General features: G+C 39.0%; 2 protein-coding genes across 2 annotated transcripts; both read left to right on the top strand.

The window, feature by feature from the left end:
• The first annotated feature begins 289 nt into the window (after nucleotides 1–289).
• selplg (selectin P ligand) lies at nucleotides 290–6948 on the top strand. The gene is made up of 3 exons (XM_028025278.1): nucleotides 290–460; nucleotides 677–784; nucleotides 2562–6948. Exon 3 carries the CDS (start codon nucleotides 2580–2582, stop codon nucleotides 4080–4082), a length of 1503 nt encoding a protein of 500 aa, XP_027881079.1. The 5' UTR covers nucleotides 290–460; nucleotides 677–784; nucleotides 2562–2579; the 3' UTR covers nucleotides 4083–6948.
• A 1459-nt stretch (nucleotides 6949–8407) lies between these two features.
• Nucleotides 8408–13947, top strand: tmem119b (transmembrane protein 119b). Its single transcript, XM_028026160.1, has 2 exons — nucleotides 8408–8656; nucleotides 11947–13947. Exon 2 carries the CDS (start codon nucleotides 11963–11965, stop codon nucleotides 12788–12790), a length of 828 nt encoding a protein of 275 aa, XP_027881961.1. The 5' UTR covers nucleotides 8408–8656; nucleotides 11947–11962; the 3' UTR covers nucleotides 12791–13947.
• The last annotated feature ends 2123 nt before the right edge of the window (nucleotides 13948–16070 follow it).

Genomic DNA, 16070 nt, shown 5'->3' with positions numbered 1-16070 from the left:
GAGTCTGTTTCCACCCGGATGTCTAATGTAGAAGGCCAAGCATGAAATTATGCACCAGTCTTTTACAGTTTGGCCACTGTCATCAGTCATCTGACCACAAAGTTATATCAGCATGAAGATTTCTGACTGATAATAGGGAGTTTCATTTGATTCCACGGTTTTGTTTTGGAAAACAAAAACACACATACTAAGAAAACAATGGCGTCCTCATATGACTGATCTTCAGTCCCTGTGGTTACATCTCAGTCCCTTGAAATCTCTCATTTAGAGCTTTTCTCCCACATGACCTGCAGCTTTAAATGTGAGGCAGAAATGTGATCGACGGCTGACATGCGACAAGCATCTGAGTGTTTTACAGAACTGGGCACTTCCTGCTATTTTAAACAAGCCAGTATTCTAGACATGCTAAGGACGCTCCGCAACAACGAATCTGGGCTCTGCTCTGCCTTACATCTGTCAGGTGAATCTCATCCTATCTCAATAAATACAAATTAATATTGATGGTGGGGTTAAATGAAATTGTCATTATCTCTTTAAAACTGCATTTGCTCCTTTTAGTGAATGCATAAAGATATGGATTTCAAAAGGAAGTGTCTCCTCATATCTAAGTCGTCTAAAAATGTGATATACCGTCATGTTTCTTTTTTCTTCATTTCCTGTTTCTGTCATCAAGCAGAGCAACAGTTGCCATATCAGTGCAACGAGGATGTGCGCAAGGAGAGCCTGAAATGAGCTGAGGTGAACATTTTCATTGGATCTAACATCAAATTCGTCCAATACCGAGGTAAGACATGAGCAGGTGATTCTGAAAACACTTCTTAAGACAGTTTTAAACACCAATTTTACCTGCATGTAACGGAGTTTGTTAGTAAAATGTTATGACATGTTCCTCAACTTCATCTTTTTTTTAACTGCCACTGTGACACAGTGGCAGTTCTTTAAAAGCAGATAACGCAGTTTGAGTGTTTCAAAATACCAATATTTGCTGAAGTTTTTAGTGTTTTTTCTGGTGAGAATGAAGCAAAGGGTGTGGTGAAGGAACATGACTGTTTCATTATATGTAAGACGTTACTGGCATACAAATGACACATTGTCAATATTGAAGTGGGAAGTTTATACACTCATCATGTGCGTGAATATATTAATTTTTGGGGGGTTAAGGATGTATTTGAGCTGTTTTTATTGCAATGTGTATGATTACATATACATTTTTGCAATTTTTAGAGGATAAACACTTTCTGAAGACTTGAACTAGGTCTCAGCGTCATCCTGTCTGGTTATTTAGCCACTCAGAATTTGTAAACTTCATTTATATTGGTTCATCTCTTTTTTTATTAAATACTGCTGAGGTCTATGTAAATGCAAAGACTCGATTTGAGCTAATTTTTTCTGTTAGGATACCCAATTATGTCCAGATTTCAGCCATCTGACCCAAACTATGAGACTCAGATTAAAGGTAACCGGTGGAAATCATCAGGGCTAATTATGCAGTTAATGAGTCTCAAAGCTATTAGTATATGGAGGATGCTGTAGCGTCACTGTCCACAGCAACATGGGCTGAGAGAACACAGACCAAGAAATAAGTCGATGCTTCAAAGAAAAAACTGGATGGAAATTTTCACCTACAATGAAGACAAGAAAAATGCATACTGGTGAAACGTTTCATGGTGATAAGAACCAAACATTGAGCTTTCTAGTCATATTACAAGAGGAATGTTTGGACAAGTCAGGCAGAGAGTTTCAACGTTGAAAACTGTACCAGCTGTCAAGCATGGTAGTGGCAGCTTCATGCTGAGGGTCTATTCTGCTTTATTGACAAACTTAATTGAGTAATGTTGAAGCAAGACCACCTCCAACTTCCCCAGCCTCTTTTCAAACCAGCGAGGTGGAAGCTAGACAAAGTTTGGGACTAAAAAATAAGAAACTGAAAATCTACTGTCTATTCTTGATACCAACCTATTTTCGATCTACAAAGCCAGAGTTGTTGCAAGACGTTGACCACAGCGACAAAAATATTTGTTACTCTGTTTGTAAATAGGACATGTCCACATGTCAGTGCTATATATACAGTATATATATATATATATATATATATATATATATATATATATATTCAAGAAAAGCGTACTGTCATGTTCTGTGTTTTCTGTGTATTTATTTAGAGTTTTCTGTGTCCCCGAGTCTTCGTGTTGTCCTGTCCTCCCCTTGATTGTTCCCAGGTGTGTCTCGTTCTGTGTATTTAACTCCACCTGTGTTCCTTGTTCCTCGTCGGGTCCTTGTCAGTTCAGTGTCGTATGCACCAGTCTCTTTTGCTGTCCCTTCAATTAGCCTGTTTGCTACCGACGATGAGCCCTGGTTTCCGCTCAGTCGTGCTGCCGGGTTTTGTGGACTTATTCTGGACATTCATCATTAAAATCATTTATTTATCACATCCTGGGTCTACTGCATCTGCCTCACCACCTTCACCACCGCATCTCATGACACGTACAAATTCCTCACTGTCACTTTAAGTCTCTTTAATACAGGCAGTGTTTTCAAAATTATTTTTTCTGTGATTTCAGATCTCATATTTAACAACCATGCCCTCCAGCATGAAGATACGTGCTGTGCTGCTGTGGGGAGTGTGTGTGTTGTTTCCTGTGGAGTCGGTGACGAGTTCAGCACCAGAAAACAGCGGCACGAACGTCACTGTTCCACCAGACATCACAGCCAACCAGCGAATCACTGCATATGCAAACACGTTGCAGCCTGCAACCCTGCATCCAGCAAAACCTACAGATGCTGCTGCTCATGCGACGGAGGCAGCGTCACCCACAGCGCACCATAAGAACGGTGACATAAACACAAGTAAAAGTGAGAGCAGACAACTTGGTTTGACTACTGCTGAAGAAGCAGTCAGCCATTCCAAACCTCTCGCCCCCACAGAAAAGGTGACGACTAAGGTTGTAGATTATGTAAAGACGCCAACTGCAACTGCACAAACCTTCACTGCAGGGCTGACGTCAAGTACAAGCAAACCTCTGTCTGTCAGTCAACCAATCACAGCTAGCAGAGAAGAAGAAACTTCTGCTCCAGTGACCACAGCAAGCGGTGGAGTTAAATCTTCCACTGCCATCTTCACTGCTACAAGTAAAGAACAAATTTCCTCGTCAAAGACCACAGGCCATGCACACACTGTTGCAGAAGTCACATCAACTGGAAGTGGACTACATCCGTCCACTGCCATGACAACAGCTACGAGTGAAGTGCAACCGTTGTACAACCGTTCAACAACAGCAGAAGCAGTAAATCAGACAACAGATCATCTCCTCCACACATCTGCCTCCAGTTTTACTAACACGACTTCTCCTGCAACACATTCTGCAACGACTTCAGCCTCATTTGTTTCTACTCAAAATTCAACATCCATTACTGGATTCAGATCAGAGGTACCTTCCACCACCTCTTCGGATAACTCTACTCAAAGCACTTCCACCTCCAGTGGTCCCACAACTTCAGTTCCTACGTCAGGAACCATTAAGTCCACCAGCACAGAGCTCTCATCAAAATCCTCTTCTGTTTCCGCCACCACTAACTTCAACTCTACTTCACCTGAACCAGTTTCCACTTCAACAGATTATTCCAACACCACCGCCAACTCTACCAGCCCAGCAGGAGCTTTTATTCCTCACATCATTGGGTCAACAACACGCTCCACTCCATCAACTACAAAAGCTCCCTGCGAACCGTCAAAGGACTCGTCAAGCAGCGAGGTTCTGCCCTGCTCCACCAAGGGCGTGGTGAAGCAGTGCCTCATAGTTGTCGCCGTCTTGGCCTTGGTGGCCATCATCTTTGTAATTTCCACCATTGTCCTTTGCATCAAGTTGTCAGCAAGAAAATACAAAGTTAGGAAACCTCAGCAGGACACGGAGATGATGTGCATCTCCTCTTTGCTGCCTGATAGGAGTCACACCTACACAAGGCAGCGCAATCCGGTGAGCAACGGAGTCCTGGTGTACCCTGTGGGAGGAGACAGCGATGAGGAAGGTGGGGATAATCTCACTCTCAGCAGCTTCCTGCCAGAAAATGACCGCTATGTTTAGCTGGTTTGGTGTAGCCTTGTGAGACGGAATGGATCTGCCTTGGATCAGTGATGCAGAAATTGAGTCAGTTTATGTGGTAGACACAAAAACCACAAACACTTACCACTTAATGCTCAAAGCTGGATCACCAACATTTGACATTTGATCAGAAGGATGTTGACTTTGAGCAAAACTTGCCATTTTTGCATAACTTTACACATGTTCTCCCCCCTCATGGGAGAATTGAAACCAGGATGCAGAGAACGATCAAAGCTGCTCTCTCTTTTTTTTTTTCTTTCAAACATCCGGACCAAAAACTCTTGTGGGATTTCACTTTGCAACAAGAGACAGGAAGCCTTCGCTTTGTCAAGAAAGATGTCTTCTTCACAGAAACTGCTCAGTTTTTTGGAAACTGAAGACTTGACAGTTTAAAATCGAACTTTATTGAATAGATTTTACCGTTTATCTGTGTGTAAAAGCACACTTTGTGAACTGCAATAATTGTGTTTTTTGTATGTCATACACATGGCATATAAAAAGTCAACACACCTATTGACATGACAGGTTGTTTTGTAACCAATGTTACTTCCAGTTAATTCAGAACCTTACTTAATTAAAAAATCTGAAATATTTTAACGAGTACAAACTAAATGTACAAACTAAATTAATGTGGTTGCATGTTATCCGATCTGATTCAGGTCTGAGCACTGACTGGACCCATTCAAAACTTTATTCTTCTTCCAGTAAAGGCATCCTTCCATTTTAAATAGTGATCATTTTCATAAAAAACAGTATTTTTTATGTGCACCACTTGTAGTTTTAACAGATTCCCCCACCTGAGTTCTGCATCTCTGCATCTGAATAATGTTCTCCTTTCCCGGCTGGTCAGTTTTGCTAGTTTTGGGATTTGTTACCTGTTTAGTTGCTAACTTCTACTTATAGCTGATAACAAAATATATCTCTACAATTCATGCCTTATAACACAAAAGGGACATGGTAACAAGTAAATATATTACGGTATTATGTGTCGTTCCTTGAACCAGGGACAAATATCTGAAACGGCGATAGCTAATACTAGCAATTTTCACCACAGTCTAAATGCACTCAGTCGTGTTGAAACACAAACTAAAAGTTCCTCACTGAGTTCTGTATTTCCTAGTCCTTTATATTAGATTTTGTTTTCAACTACAAACCTGAAAAATCCGACTTCCCGGCACAAAGCAAATCCAAAATTTGAGTCGTTGTCCAAAAGTTTCTTTTCTTCCTCAATGTTTTAGCAGAAACTTGAAGTTTCCTGCTAAAAATAAAACATTCACTGGTATTTGGAAATAATTTTTTCAGAATTTTTTCCAATTTGACTAATGCCCCAAGTCCAACTGAAGAGAAACAACACCAAACATGATGTTGCGTCCCTCATGCTTCACTGTGGGTTTCATGTCCTTTTGATAACTTGTAAGTTTTGGAATTATGGTCAAAAACTTTGATATTGGTTCCCATCAGTCCACAAAACGTTTTCCAAAGTATTTTTGTTGAATTTGAGCCACCATCTTGCCACTTTGTCCCAGTTCTCAGACATGTGCTCTACAGCCAGTACCACCCAGAATCTGGATCAGTTTTCTTATTTTTGTCATAACTTTTGCTGCGTCTTCCCTATGCTCCACTGTGTTTCTAGCACTTTGGAAAAAGTTTGTGCCATATCCTGACTGACACCTTTTTGACACTGTGATCCCTCTGATGCTCTATTAAGGTTTCTGCAAACCATTCCTTTCACTGAGATGTGATGAAGAAAATGTTAGGAAATGCCTACTAGCAGAGTTTTACTTTATTTGGAGTTCACCAGAGGAACCTTAACTCCAATTTAAAATGAGTGTATGACAACAGAGTGTATGCACCCATGGAACCACATTATTTGATTTATTATTCATCCACATTTTAAAAATATGTTTGTTGTTTTAGCTAATTTGCACAGAGAAAATATTTAATGACAAGTTGTGAAATTATTAATCTTGGTGTAAGTTGTATGCATCATATTTTAACCTGGGTGTGTATACTTATTATTCACTATATAGTATTCTGCTGAAAGTGGCTTTTTCCTGGTAGGGCTGCAGGATTTCTTATTTATTTTTTTGGCAGCTTTGAGAAAAATCTTTGCATACGTTTTTTGGAAGAAAGCAAATAAAAGTGTAGAGAGTGCTGGTATGGTTGACAGTGAAGGGGCCCAAGCTAAGTTTTAATTGTGTATTTCTTGGAAATTGTAGACTTAAAAAAAAAAATATATATATATATATATATATATATATATATATTATTTCTGCAGAATGTTTTATGTTTTGTTGTCTCCATTTTGTTTTGTTCGCTCCTAACGATACTCTTATAAAAAGCCCAGTCCACTCAGACTGGTAAATAAGGATACTATTTTGATACATGTGCTTTCCTCAAAGATTAATCTGTAATTGATGAGAAACATGAGAATAGAGATTCGTACTATTGAAGTTGTGACAGCAGGAAATTGAGGGTGAATCAAAGTCATTTTGACCTTTTTATGCACAAAATCAAAAATCACAATTTTGCATTATGAATTTAGACTTAATATTTGTTTTCTTGTCTAATGTTAAACACAATCTGTGTATTGTTTAAAATTGGAAAAATCAGAAATCTCTTTAGGAAGGTAAATGAGAATTGGTCAAATTCACCAAACTCTAACTCCCTCTTCTCTGCAGCTGAGCTGAGTAAATAGATTAATAATGATGCATTTACTGTGTACATTTGCTGTAGGAAACAGTGTCTTTCATCATTAAATGTGTAGTTTTGGTACTTCTTTTGTAACTTCTCTTTACGGCTCTGTAAAGGGCAGAGTCATAATAAAACTGGATCTTCTCTAAACTCATTCAGTTCCCTTATTCACAAAAGGCTCCACAGACAACCTTTTGCTTCCTACACTGGATTTTAATTTCACATTCACTTCCCTTCTTGTGAAACGATAACAGTTCTCTAAATGCTTATTAGCCTCACAATGTCCCTCCCTTTGTGTCCCATCAAATATGTGCAGCAGGCAGCAGCAACTATCAACAAAGCCGAGACCGACGCAAACCTTTCTGACGCCGGACGTCATCTGATGCTCCTCTTGACCATATAAAGCCAGGATTGTCTTCGGTTACAGACAAAGCAGAGTAGTAAAGAGAAAATCTCACTCCCGTCCTAAACTGGTCACACACTCGGCGTGTGCATTGAATTGTTTGCTTGAGGATGAAAAACGCTTCATTGTTTGCAATGGTCTCTCCTCCCTGCCTTTTCTCTGGTTGTTGAAGTTTTTTTCTCTCCACAGGAAACATTAACCTCTTCCTGCATTAAGGAGGTCAATCACTCAAGCTGCCCTCTGACTACTTTATTTAACCCCAGGTGATCTGCTGCTACTCATTGGCATCACTTCAACATGACATGCTGCCAAATCAGGTCATCTCGCTGCATAAAGTGTCGGATATAATGGTATTTTACTAATTCAGTCACTTATTTGTAGGGTCCTGCAAAAGTATTCATTTCTCTTAAACCTTTTCCCATTTTGTCACATTGCAGCCGAAAGATTCCAATGTGTTTTTGTGACATTTTAAGTGATAGACCCACGTGAAACAGTACAAAATGGTGAGCTGTAGATTTTTTAGGGCAGATCTACATACTAAAATGATCAACCTCTGTCTTTGGTCAGAGTGAATAAAGCATCTGTGAAAATCATTTTGCTTCCGATTCTTAATTGAATCTGCTTCTGGACTTTGACTGGGCCCTTCTAACACATAAATGTGCTTTAATCTAAACCTTAGATTGGAACTTGGGCTGCATGTTTAGGGTCAACCTCTGACAAAGTCTTTTGCAACTTTTCTTTCTGTATTTAGCTCCATCCTTATTGAGCAGATTTTCGGTCGCTTCGTGAAGGAAATCTTTGCAGCATGATGCGTTTCTTTAAGAAAATTTTTTTTTTTAGAGTGAAGTTGGTTACACTGGATTTTATTTTGTAGCATCAGGCAAAATGGGCTAAACACAATTGCTTTATGAACTTTTTGGATTTCTCTGTGTAAAGAAAATTTCAATGTACTTTATTCATTTCATTCACTCTGCTTCACAATTGATTTTGAATTGATCGACAGCATAAAACCCCAATAAAACACACAGGATTTCTTTGGGTTTTAATAAGACAAAATGTCTAAATGGTTAAAGAGGTTTAAATACCTTCCATGTCCAGTTAGCCACACAAAGAGCAGAGAGGCGGTCCCTGCCCCCACAGCACTTTATAAACTCATACCTAACAAGAACAATCTGTGCGCAGGCCTGGAGAACCCAGACACTGTCGGGGAAACTGGAGGAGGGGGGAGGAGGACAGAGCAGAGCCAGAAGGAGGGATCTGTACTCATGGTTAATGACATCTCTCCTGCGCTATCCAGACAGACCTCTGCACTGAAACCTGAAACCTGCAGCGGTTGCACGGTTCCCCAATCAGTCACATGTGCCCTGCTCTCCCTCTCACTTTGCTTTTTGCAAACTGGTTTCAGTCACCCTTCCACCAGAGGGGATTTCAAGCTGAGAAACGTCTTCCACCCTGAATGGTGAGTGAAATGGAAACACATTAGAAAGTTTTCTTCTTAGTTTGGAAAGAGCAGAGAGCATCGTGCAGCTCCTGTGCATGATGCTCTCTGAAGTCAGGAGACATGACAGCATCAGGATGCTTCCAGACTCGAGCAGTTATTTAAACTTCTGGATACTTTTACATCCAGAGCCGATAATTACCTATAAAAGAAACTGATGGTAAACTTTAATATTCCGTAAATGCTTTGTGTAACTTCTTTTCCTTTGTTTTCATTTGGTCACCTTTTGCTGGCATGTTTTTTGTGTCTGACTGCACAGACATATTTGGGTATTTGGCTCGGGGTGATTCATGGAGTGGAGGGGAAAAGTCCCACATGAAGCTGGGTTTCATGTGGGACAGCTTGCGCACAGATGCAGCTGAGAGGGGATTTAAAAAAAAAAAAAAAAAAAAGTGAGCCGCTGCCAGTTAACACACAGACAGAGCAGAGAACAGAGAGAAGGCCAAGTCAATAAATACAGCTGGCTTTACAGGGCCAGTTCACGAAATATGCAATAGAGAAAAAATCTCCCAAACAACCATTTACAATTAGGCCAAGTAGATTTATTATATTTTATTCTGTTGTCACCTTCCAGTGATAGAAGTGCACAGTGAGCAAAAATGAACACTAACTACAGTTCTAAAGGTGGTACTTTCAAGCAAAATGACATTTTATAAGTATAATTTTCATAATACCTTCATTTGCATTCATAAGTTGCTCATTATATTTGTAAATTGATATACTGTATAGAATACACAATGTCTCTCAAAATACTCTAAATCCATGTTGAAACATATTGTGTGAGGTTAAAATAAAACTCATTGGAAAGGTAAATTTATACATAATAAGCAACAAACTGCTAAAAACCAGAAAAAAACTAAGACTTTTCATGACAACTTGCAATTGCTTTGGTGAATTGGACACAAAAATGAAGCCAGGAATGCAAACATATATGTAATCAACAGATGTAAATTAGGAGAAAATGTGGTAATTAAGTAATTAATTTAATTGAAACAATCTTCTGGTATCTCAATACTAACTTTAAACCACATAATAAGAGTAACTTAAATCTGTAAACATTCATTTTTGAAAGATTGGCCTGTCATTTTACATAACTGCACATTTTTCTCACATTGTACATTTGACTTTACTGTTTGTCTTATTTTTGAGATTTGCTTGTTGTTACTGAAACGTCTTAATTTCTTCAGTGATGGGCAATAAATATAATTCTGTTCTATTATTTTCCTAGTCCAGACCAGTCAGATAAAGTAGATTTGACATGTTGTGAAAAACACATAAAATATATGGAGCAGATGAGCAGCAGAGACAGAAAATTGTTAATTAACGACTTTCCAAAACCAAAACAGTAAATCAATAAAATATCTACTAATAGATGTTTTGTGCGTTATGTTTACGTTCCCTTCGCTAATGTCAACATGTGTTCATGTGTTCAGCATCAGGCTTGGTGGGAATGAAACTTGAGACTGAAACCAGTTCAGGGTCAAACTAGAGGTCACTAAACTGAGTGACCTAAGTCTGAAGTCTTCTCCTGTTATGTAGGGTCAGGTTAATGCATTAAAACAAAGATGAAAAAATGTTGACATTCATTTACATTGCAAATATTTTCAAAAAATTTGAAGAGTAAATATGTGCCACACAAGGTGCTGTGTTTCAAGCTTGTTAAGTTGATACTGACTTACAAAAAGGCATTTTCTGAGTCATGACAGTCCTTTTTGCAAATGCATAAATCGTGTTTTGTACAGAAAAGATTTCAACTCAGCATGGGCCAGTATGAGATTCTCATGGTATAACAAAGAGTGAAAAAACTGAGTTTTATTAGGAAAAAAAATTAAAGCAAACCCATATATTCTTTATTTAAAACAGAAAAACAACAGAAATTTATTTTATTGCTAAAGTAATTGAACTGCCTGATTACAGTCTGTTTAGCACAGTATAAATACGTAATTAAAATATTTAACATATTAGTAGTAGTGGTTAGGTGCCTAATATGGTGACTTTTTATACCTTTTTGCTGTTCCGCTCTTTATCAAACAACACCAGTATAACATGCCATTTATAATATCTTATACCACATGGCATGTTCTACATGCTCACTGTACCTTAAATGTGCGTTTTTTAAAACTTTTTGTTGAGCGTCTTGAGCTGTCCTGAAGCTGTGCAAAACATTTCTTGTTGTTAAGGTGTTATTTCCCTAAATGTACCCCCATTTGGCATTTCTAAATAACGATAGCAAAGCATGATAACCCTTTAGTTATTGACAAAGAAGACGCCAGTAGAGTCTCTTCAGCTCACATTGGTGCATTTTATTGACAATCAACATGAGCGGCTCTCTCTGTCAGCAGCACTCAGGGGCCAGCTATTCAATATGATCGGCGGGGCAGACCTATTAAGTATTAAAATATCTAACATAAAATTAATTCAGGATGCAAGCCGACATTGCCCTAGGCAACAGCCACCACACATTTCTAGCAAACTGCTCTAACACCGTAGCTTTACAGCCTCCCTTTGATAAGAACAGTGTTTATTTGCTTTTTATACCAGGACAGTTCATGTTTGTCGTGATAAGAAATGTTTCCAGACAGCTGACTTTGTCTTTCTTGAAACTGATGGAAAATTGCAGCTGCTTTCATTCACTGAAGGCAACTCTATCACTCTAGCACTCTCCCAACCATTTCATCAAAAGTAACAAACTATAGCATAGGGATGGGCAATATGGACTTAGAGTTTCATGACATTGTTTTGTGTTACTATTGTGATAACGACAAAAGTGACAATAACAACTTTTTGTTCCTTCTTTTTTAGGTAATTATGTGGCTCTGACTGATTCACAATCATAGCCACACAAATACTGCTCTTGAAAAACATTTCCATTTGTAATACGCGTCACTAAACAGCACACATTAAATGAATTTATATTTTCAAATGCATTGCAATCTATTTATACTCTCAACAGTGGAGAATATTATAAAACTAACATTTCGGACAATACAGACAATTTTGGAGGCATTTAAGTATCAAAAGCCTTATCTTGTTAAAAAAAATAAATAAGCTTTTAAAGTCTCGCTATAACTCTACATTGCTCACAAGCCAGTGCCTATTTTTTACTGAAAACAATAAAATAAAATTTTGACTCAGACTTGTTGTGCAGTTGTTTAAAATTCTGTCATTCGCATGATAATAGAGCTCCGTTTACAAGAAGTGATTTATGCCTCCATGCAGCATTAACTGTCTTTCCATATGGACCTTCACAGATCCGGACAGGAAGCCATGCATCCAGGAGCCCTGCGTCCCATCAGCCTGTGTGTGGTGTTTTGCATCACCAGAAGCCTGGCCACACATTTACATCCTTACGGTTCCCTAGAGGGAAGTACAGACGAGGAAGAGCTTAGTCTCATAAATTCGTCTGTCGCTCCCAGATTTCACCCCACTGAGTACCAAACCACACCACCAGAACCGTCACGAGAAGAAAGAAACCTCGGCGAGTTCACCAAGTTCCTGGAGGAGAACATGCTCCTCGTCCTTGTTTCAAGCACACTCATCTTTCTCACCCTCCTCATTACCTGTGGAGCGTTTTTCATGAGCCGCAGGCTCAAGGTGAACTCCTACCACCCTTGCTCCTTCCCCTCAAAAATGTACGTGGACCATCAGGACAAGACCGGAGGCACCAAGCCCTTTAGCGAAGTGCAAGGCAAAGCCGTTCCTGAGCTGGAAATGGAGCCAGTGGACTCCAACAAGCAGCTACAGGCTGAAATCTTAAGAGCTGCAAGCAGCCTACGAACGCCAACTAAATGTCCTCAGGCTGCAGAAAGCAGTGAGACAGCAGCAGACCCCAGTCCTGAGGGCGACTTGAAACCAGATCACGGCATCCTGGAGCAGCAGCTACCGACGCTGCCTGAGGAGGAGCAGTGTGAGCTTCTCGACAGCAGGGAAGTTGAGACAGCAAGTTTGGAGTCGGACCATCCAGAGCATCTTCACCCGGGAGACGGGGATTCAGAGGAGCCTCTGACCGGAAGGAGCCTCCGGCCATCGTCTCTGCACATTCACAATGAAACTGCTACACTGCAGCTGATCGCTGGGGATAAAACGGCCTTCTAATCAGTTTTAATGAGACAAGCTAAGAACTTATTCACAGGGATCCTCCAGCAGCATTTCATTCTCATCAAAAATGTGTAATTTTGTAAAGAAAACAAATCTTGTAAACTCAAGTAGTAAGACGTTTTAGCAAAGTACTAAAACTATGACTGCATGTTGAAGGGTCTTGTAATTGCATTCATGTACTTGAACTTTTTATATTTTTTTTTTGTGTTTCAACCACAAACTTCAGTCTACTTAACTGAGACTGAATTTATACATTAACATGAAGTAGAGCGTTCATTTTGAAGCTTTTTTCTTCTTCTTTTCAAATAAAAATGATAAATGTTTGGTATGTATTTGTATACGGTCCCCATTTACCAAGCTAAGAGCTTATTTCATTTCTCTGCATTTCTCCAGCAGGGACAGGTAAGCCAGTCAGAGTTGATGGGAGGATGGCTTGACACAACAACAGGGAATTACCAGAAGAAAACCTGCTAAATGTTGCAGGATTTGAGACAGAGATTCACCTGGTGGTTGCAGCATCATGCTGTGGGAAGAGGCAAACATGGATGGAGCAAAATACAGGACAGTACGATGAAACAGAATTCAAACAGCCCTAAACGTCCCGCCAGAGTTGATTAACATCAAACATATTCCTATCTTAAACTGGCCCAGTCAAAGTCCAGAGCGTAATTTCACAATGTGTGGGACTGTGGGTAGTTTTGCAGCTGTATTTGTGGTGAAAAGTAGAGCTACGCAATATATTGCAGCAGAATTTTCATTGCAACACCAATTTGTGCAACTGCAGCACAAAGGACCACTTGGATGCTTATGATGCTACAACCATTCAGGTGACCCTGTTTGCTAAAATCATTCTAGATGATTCTGAGACTCTCAGTCAACAAGATACAGATCTTGGAGAGGAAGTTTGGAAAGCTTAAGAACAACAATAAGGGCACTGTGATTGTAGAAAGTGCTGAGGAATATGTGGGCTAAATATTATCAACAATAATAATTTTCACAATGTTGTGCAACCCTACGATGAAGTACCATAATGCCTTATATTGTGGTCATTGTGAATTAGTATTGATTTTGAAATCAGGAATCAATTTCTTTCCATGATGATGCACTACTTTGTCAGTCTAGAAATTAAAATCCCAATAAAAAGTATTAACATCTGTGGTTGTTATTCTATAAATGAATAAAAAGTTCAAATGGATGAGTATTTTAGAGAATTACTGTTACTTAAATGTGTATGTTAGATTTATAATGCTTGCTTTTTCTCTAGGTACCATGTAAGTCATTTAAAATAAATAAAAATAAACATTTCCATTGAAACAAGGCATTGAAAAAGTTACATTTTCTGCAGATCTGTCAATAAGCTCCATTAATTATGAGTCTTAAAAAATAAACTGAGCTGAAAACATTATGATGCAAAACATTTTTATTACAGGCTTACAAGGAAGCATTTGTGAATATAATAAATTACACTTTCAACTACTGAACCCCCGTCTTCAGCGCAGATCTTTACCTTAATCACACCTTTCAAAATAAACACTCCTCCTGAACACAATCTGAAAACCAAACATAATCTCAAACAGCATAAGGCTCAGCTTTGTACCGCCAACCCAAATAGTACATTGTGCGTTTACGTGACAGGCTGAAACATACAGTAGACAGGGTTAGAGGATCAAAGACTAACACAGAAAGCCTTGTGTAACAGTTCTACAAAGGGTTGACCAGTGTGCGTTTGTCTTAATTACTGCTGGAAAGTGAAACAGAGGTACTGGGCCGCTGCTATTTCACTTCTTCTGAACGGGAAGCAGACGGCATCCGGCTCAAAGCAGGAGAGCTCGGTTTAGTTGCTGGCCCTGACTGCCTCCTGCTGGTCGTCGTGCTGCTTGAGGCGATAATCTGCAAGGGCCGCTTTGATGGCGTCCTCTGCCAGCACTGAGGGACAACCAGGCAAAGGTCAATTAAACGTGCATGAATGCAGAAGGTTGAACTGGGAGAACACTGCTAGAGAAAAGAAATACAACAACGTCTTACTGGAGCAGTGCAGTTTCACGGGTGGAAGGCTGAGCTCCTTGGCAATGTCGGTGTTTTTAATCTCCAAAGCCTCATCCAGCTGAAACAGAAGCACGACGTTTAAGCAACAACAAAACTTGGATGTGCAAGACATCAAATTAGTAGGGTTCCTACTAATTTTTCATTTCAAAATTCTGTACTTTTCTAAAAACTGAAATTTGCAGATTCTTTTTCCATTCGTTTTCTTAAAGCTTTGGAGAGTTGATAAAACTAAACTTTTACCTTGTTGCATTTTATAATCAGCATTTTAAAAAAAAAAGCAATTTCAAGTCATCACTTGTTTTGTTGGAAGTTGTTTTTTTTTTTTTTTTTTTTTGCATTTTGGACTAATTATGTGACTTTGGTGATAATGAATTACTATTCAAAGAAAGAATAGTAATTATTTCGTAGGCATCTAACTGTCCAGAGGATCTTTAAGTATTTTGTTTTACTTATTATTAAGTAGCTCGTCAGATAGAATGTTCCTTTTTAAATGTAAACCAACTTTAAAAATCACAGGTTTTTAGTCATTTCAATTTTTATTTTTTTTGGAAACATAACAGGGAATGACGTCTGGAAACAAAACATTTTTTTCCATACCTTCTTTTCTTTTGCTTCCTCAATACTTATCCAAATTTGGAAAATTATGAAATCATTTTTGATACTGTTCAAGACTGACTAGAAACCATGAAAGTAAAACATATAAGATAAGAAGTAAAACGTGTTAGCTTACTGTTTTGCCTTTCACCCACTCAGTTGCCAGAGAGCTGGAGGCGATGGCAGAGCCGCAGCCGAAGGTCTTGAACCTGGCATCCACAATCTTCCCCTGGTCATCCACCTCAATCTGTAAACGTAAATATCAATTGTAAACAAAAGGATTATAAACGTAAGTCCATACATTAGTGCTCTACATTTAGAGTACCCCTCTGACATTTTAAAAAGCTTGAACTCCTCTATTCTTTGTAACAAGAAGTCAGTACCTGAAGTTTCATTACGTCTCCACAAGCCGGGGCTCCCACCAAGCCGGTTCCAACTTTCTTGGAGTTCTTGTCCAGTGATCCCACATTTCTTGGGTTTTCATAGTGATCCACCACCTTGAGATATGTACAGAAAATGTGAGAACAATTCCACTGCTGCTTATTCTGTGACCTGATCTCTAATTGTATTTTGGGAGAAGAGTATCCCAGAGTACCACAAAGTACATTCTGCCTCAGAATACATGTCTAAAAGTCCT

The sequence above is a fragment of the Xiphophorus couchianus genome, chromosome 8 (genome assembly GCF_001444195.1).
Source record: "Xiphophorus couchianus chromosome 8, X_couchianus-1.0, whole genome shotgun sequence".
Lineage (NCBI taxonomy): Eukaryota > Metazoa > Chordata > Actinopteri > Cyprinodontiformes > Poeciliidae > Xiphophorus > Xiphophorus couchianus.
The sequence above is the reverse complement of the archived record's forward strand: the minus strand, read 5'-3'. Positions and strand labels throughout refer to the sequence as shown.